This window comes from Zonotrichia leucophrys, chromosome 3, assembly GCF_028769735.1.
Source record: "Zonotrichia leucophrys gambelii isolate GWCS_2022_RI chromosome 3, RI_Zleu_2.0, whole genome shotgun sequence".
Taxonomy (NCBI): domain Eukaryota; kingdom Metazoa; phylum Chordata; class Aves; order Passeriformes; family Passerellidae; genus Zonotrichia; species Zonotrichia leucophrys.
In genome coordinates this window covers 38,680,015-38,686,014 of record NC_088172.1, presented here as the reverse complement: position 1 = coordinate 38,686,014, position 6,000 = coordinate 38,680,015, and the positions used below count along the sequence as shown (strand labels likewise).

The window sequence follows — 6,000 nt, the reverse complement described above, 5'->3', positions numbered from 1 at the left end:
AATACAAGAGCGGGCTGAGGCGCTCGGTCAGTGCGGGAAGGCTGAACCGGGAGCCCGGGATCCAAAGCTATGGGGGCTGTGACTGGCGCGGAGCCGGCCCGGGGGGCGCAGGGCCCCCGAGGCAGCTCCCGGCTCCCGCTGCCGGCTCCGGGTCCCAGTCCTGCTGCCGGCTCCGGGTCCCGGCTCTGGCTCCCGGTTCCCGCGGGGAGCGGGGGGCGCGGCGCGCGCCCGTTATTCCCGCCCATCATTCCCGCCCGCCCGCCCATTCTGCTGGCGGCGGGCGGGGCCCGGGGCCGGGGGCGGGCGGGACGGGACGGGACGGGACAGTGCCTGTTCCCCGCACGGCCGGGACAGCGGCGCCGAGGCTCCCGGCTCGCAGCCGCCCCGCCATGGCTCTCAGCTCCGAGCGGCTCTTCGACTCGCTGGGACACTTCGGCAGGTACGGGGGTGCCCCTGGCTGTCACGGCCGCACATCCCGTGCGGGGAGTGATGCTGCCCGCGCTGGCCCGGTGTCGCAGCTGCCCCAGGGACAGACAGCACCGTGTGTCCGTCCGCGCGCGCTCCCGGCATCGCGCAGCCTGCGGGGCGCTCGCTCGGACACAGCGCCACACGCGCGGGGACTGTCACAGCGCGCAGAGAGCGACACACGGCACCGCGCTGTGTGAACTGACGCGGAGCTGGCAGGCGCTGCTGCTTGTGTCTGCAGCACTCGGCACCCCCCGTGCGCGTTTCCATCCACGCAGCGCTCCAGCGTGTGCTCACCCACATCCATCCCCGCGTGTGCCGCGCTCGCACAGCAGCGATTCCGCACATCCCACATGGCCAGGTAGCGCTGCCGGCACCACGTGCGTGCGGCCGCCCCGTCAGGGCCATGCACTCTCAGGCATCTGAAACTCACACATTTCTGGCACGTGTGAGCACACACAGACACACAGACACACACAGACACACACACGCAGCCCCAGGGTGTGGAACAGCCTGCGCACTTCAGGGATGACAGAAGGGCACAAGCAGTATGCAGGGGAGCGCTGTGTGACACTCAGGCTGTGTCTGCTTAGGGGCACAGGGCTGTTGAGTACAGATGATGATGTGGTTTTTATTGAGGCTGGGTTTGTTGTCTGTGTTACAGGCATATGGAGTATGTGCGTATATCCTTATCAGCAAAGGTTTACCTGCGTGGTAAATGATGTGTGCCCGGTGGCGAGCTTCCTTTGATGTGCATTGTGGCTCTGGGGTGTGTCTGTGTGTACAGAGGCCTGGGTTTGTTGGATGGATACACAGACATGGCATGTGTGTGTCTGTTTATGCTTCTGTAGCTCTGGATGCGAGGCTGGCATCTGAGACTGCTTATAGTGGGTAATGGAGAAGAAATGTTAGGCAAGGAAATTGAGTTTTAGAGGATATGAATATTAAGGCTAATGGGTGCACATCCTCACAGCGAGCTCTCTCCTGCACGTCCGTGCTGTGCTGTTCATCGTGGGGTTTGCAGGCACACGCTCCTCGGAGCAGATGGATGGAATAGACCCACGTGTCGCAATCTGGCTGTGAGCTCAAGCTGTTGAGGTGCAGTGTTGTGCTCTCTGACTCGGTGACCAGTGAGCCAGCCTAACCCACAGTGCCGGTCTTCTCTCAGGGGCAGGCAGGAGCAGCATTTGGGACAAAGCCCGGGAGCTCCTTGTAATGGTTGAAGTGCCTGAACTGCAGCAGGAGAGGCTCTTAATATCATGTGCAAGCAGTAGTGGTGGGTATCAATAGCCTCTTCAGATGGTTAGGATGGAAAGACATTTTCTTGTTAAAGTGGCACCTGTGCTTAAATTAGATATTTGACTAGGTTGTGACTTACAGGCATGTGTATCTGAACAAATCTCATTTGTTATCAGTGGTGGGTCAGCAACAAAAATGCCTTGTTCTGTGTGAACTAGGAGAGAAATCCTAGCAATCAGTTGATTTTGCTGCTGCTGTTGTTTCTCTGTTTTGTGCTCTTTGTGGAACGCAGGCACTTGATGCTGAATACTGAAATAACACAAAAGTAGTTATTTTTAATTACTGGAGTAGTTTTCCTACTTGAGAACATTTATCAATACTTTGGATAAAGTTTTCAAAACTACTTCTTGCAATTAAAAGGAGACCAATTCTACAGCAATAACCTAGGGACCAGATTGTTTGAGATGCAGTTCGTAAAGAGCTGCTTTAAGTTTAGGAGCTTTGAGATGAGATGCAGGCTACCAAGATTTGCATAGTCCTGTTAGACTTATGGCTGTTTGAGATTTCAAAGGCCACACCAGTGATGTGGTATTAGTACAACAGTAGGTACAACAGCAGCTTATGGTGGGTGGAGCTATTTATAAATATTGTAAAAACTTTTTAAAATCCCTTGATAGTGCTAGATAAATTATCCTATTTCATATGAAAAAAGTTGTTCATAACTGTAACCATAGAGTTAGTTCTGCTCAGTTTGCAGCATCCTGGCACTAAGAGATAATCAGTGGTTCATTTCTTCAGTTAAAGCAATTCCCATAAAGCCCATATAACCTATGCACTATATATAGATTCTATAGATTTGACACAGTCAGATTCTGGGCAATCCAAGCATGACTGTTAGTATCTTGAGACTGTTTTGATTTTCTTAAAATCTGACAGATGCAGTAGAGAATGAGCAGCTGTTCATACATATATAAATACTGAGATAATATGCATGCATTTTATATACACGTAATATATAATATATAGCTATATAAAAGTTATTAATATACAGATAATATATAAGTTATTAATATAAAGATTATATATATACACCTTTCCCATTGATTAAGTTTGTGAATTTGACAGAATTAACATTTACAAGGATGGTGACAATATTTTGCTTTCTGTTTGGGCTCAGTTTCACAAGCCTCAGTGATGCCATTGTTCTTAATAGGGTCTTGAGACGTGCATGAACAACCATTAAAAATGTAATGTAGCATGTGCCATTAAATGAAGACTTTATGTCTCCGTTTGAATTTCGGCATGGGCAGCATCTGTGGCCTATAAATTCAAGAAGATTGTTTCAAACATTGTTCTTGAGTCTGTGGAGCATGAGATCACTGGTCACTGTTGCAGAGATTGGGTGACAGACAAATGGCGCTTGCCTGACTCAGATGGCCTCATCACTGAAGGGCTGCCAAGCCTTCAAGGGTTGCCACTAAAGGGCTGCCAAGCCTCCCAATGCACCTGCAGTGAACTGCACCCTTCTCCCGTGCAGCACATCCCGCCAGGCTGCACTATGGGCTCTCCCTCTCTGCCCCTCTCTGCCCGCCCACGCCAGGCCCAAACCCCTCCCAGGGCCCGTCAGGTGCAGTCAGACACCGCTGTCCCTAAGGGGGACACCACCAGTGGGCATCGGGTTGGTAGCACGGGGGGTGAGTGAGCCTTAGGAGGTGGCTCACACTGCCTGCATGGCTGGTTCCCAGGTAAACTAAAGGGCTTTTCATAACTTCAGTGACTGTAATCTAGCCGCAGGACATAAAGCATACATGTGTGGTTGCTGGTTAGAAACAGGCTGCGTGTCCTGCTGCTCTCATGTGTGCCATGGCAGTGTGCTGAGTGGAGACGTGATCTAATCAGGAATGACTGTCTGGAGGGAGCTCTGGGGAGGTGCCCCTTCTGGGAAGTGTGGATGAGTGTGAGGATTTGATTTCCCAGCTGGAACGTCTGGTAGCTCTGAGATGCAGCTCACACAGTGTGCAGCGTTTTCCTTGTGATTAACAGTTTTCAAATCTTGGCTTATACTTTAGCTAAAAGCAGGTGGTGAAAATTGTCAGGGAGAGAGAGGAAGACTGGGTGTCACTGACACTATTTCCAGATTTTGTAATGAAGTATTTTCAGAATCTTTTAAAAGATTGCCTTTTCTTCTGAAATATTCTGTCTTTTACAAAGTTGAGTACGTTACCTGGATTTTCAATGTTGATTTTATATAGAGTACATTTTACTAGCAGCTAGACTATCTAATAAATTAAAAATTACTGCAGTTTATCTCTACTAGATATTCATGTATTTATTCAGGTTTTGACATCTTTGCACTGTTGTTTTCTGTGAACTTTTTGCCTGGTCAGTGGAGTTGCTACTGTTTGGACTGTAGAAGCAAGCAAACCAAAGTTTAACAATGGCTGTTGTGAGGAGGAGGGAAGCAGGACAGGCTGCTTGTTTGGATAGAACAGTCACCTGTTCCAGCCAAACATGGGATTTAGTAGACATTAATACACTTACCAACAGTTTTGACATCTCTTTATTACCCTGCAACTTTTCTAGTGTTTATAAATATATGAGAGAGTCTGCTTAGCTAAAAAACTTGTTTGACTTTTTTAGAAATTCTTTGTTGTGGACTTCTGCGGACTGCTGCTCAGTGCCCTTGTGGCAATATTTGAGTGGCCTGTGCTAACAACTGTTTCTCCTCTCCCTGCTTTGCAGAGCTTTGGTTCACTTCTAAAGCTCTACACCAAACAGTCTGTCTCCTTTTCACATCCTGGAACTTTTCCAGGCTCTTCTTTTCATGCTCTTGCCCTTATCCTCTCTCTTGTTCCACAGCTCACAGCTCTTGGGATCAGATTACATCTGCAAATTGTGCTGTGTACATGTCACTTCCAGAAATTCTTGGTTTGTATTCCAATTAACAAGGAGTCCCAAGTATCTGAAAGATCATGCTCACTGCTTCTTTTCACAAAAAGAAAAAAAGAGCACTTTCAAGCAATGATTTTTCACACTCACCTGTTTTACAGATACCTTGCAAGGTTCTTTCCCAGAAAAATATATTTTCAAGTGGAGAAGTGTGCTTGTTGGAAATGGAAAGAAATTGGTTTTCCTTTTTCAAGTTAGTATGGAGAAGCAGGCCATTGTATTCATATTCAGCATTTGAACAGTCAAGTATTAATTTAAAAAGTGGAAGCATTACAAGATTTTTCTCAAATACTAATACATTTGGTACTTAGTACATTCTACACAAAATTAATATTTTAAACAATATAATGTGAATTTTTGCTTAACCTTTGAGTAGTTTGCTGAAGATGAACAAAGTGCCATGGTTTGGAGATTGTTTTTAAAAAAAAATCCTTTTTTCCCCCATATACTACCTTATACAGTGAAAAAGTTTATTGCAACATATCTGTCATTCTGTTTTCAAAATGTACCAATGCACAGCTGTCAGACAGAGGAATCTCATATCTAAGTCCTCCTTTGGCTCCCAGTCAGGGGTGGTGTTTGACAGAAATGTTTGATAAGCATTCTTACAACCATGCTATATTCTAACATCTGAGCCAGCCTGTGCTCATTTCAGATATTCATGGGATGAAACAGGGGGACTTGAGCATTTATTTTTCTCCCCCTTTTTTTTTTGTGTGTGTGTGTGGGGAGGATATTTTGCAAATAGTGCTTAACCTTGTTGGTTGAAAGGCGTGGTAATAGCTTTGGAGAACCGAGACAGCCCATGTGTTTGCAGAGAGCAAACTCCAGCAGCCCAAACAAAGGCCTTATTATCTATGCCTGACTAGGCAAAAGTGGAAATATTCTCAAGACTCAGAACCAAAGCTGGATACTGGCAAGTGCTCCAGGGCAATGGTGGCAATGCACCAGCAGCGTGGTCTGCAGGAGGCTCTAACAGCATCTGCAGGGATCCAGGTCATACTGAGAGCAGTCTGAAGCAAGATCTGCATAGACAAAGCTGTTCTGCCACAGAACATCCTCACCCTGGAGGTGCTTGCCTGTTCCTGGCTTGAAGAAGTAGATTATAGTAAGAGAAGCAGATTAAAAAGTAGATTGCCATAATAGAAAGATGACTAAATAAAAAGTGGGATGAAATTGCACCTGTACTATCCATTTCTTCTCTAAGTCTAGGACCTGCAGTGCGAGCAACCCTGAAACCTAAAGCTGGTAAATCAATTATGATTTGTAAACCAGACGGCTGAGATTCACCTCTGAAATGTTGCCAGCACCCCGGGGTGGCTTCTAAACCAAGCTGTAACACAGACA

The 6,000-nt window shown here is 47.2% G+C and overlaps 1 protein-coding gene across 1 annotated transcript in view; it reads left to right on the top strand.

Moving 5' to 3' along the window:
• The first annotated feature begins 336 nt into the window (after positions 1-336).
• Positions 337-6,000, top strand: part of SLC22A16 (solute carrier family 22 member 16) — a 34,052-nt gene continuing 28,388 nt past the window's right edge. The window contains exon 1 of the mRNA XM_064707881.1: positions 337-439. Coding sequence (XP_064563951.1) covers positions 390-439 — 50 coding nt within the window. The 5' untranslated portion in view covers positions 337-389. The remainder of the gene's footprint in view (positions 440-6,000) is intronic.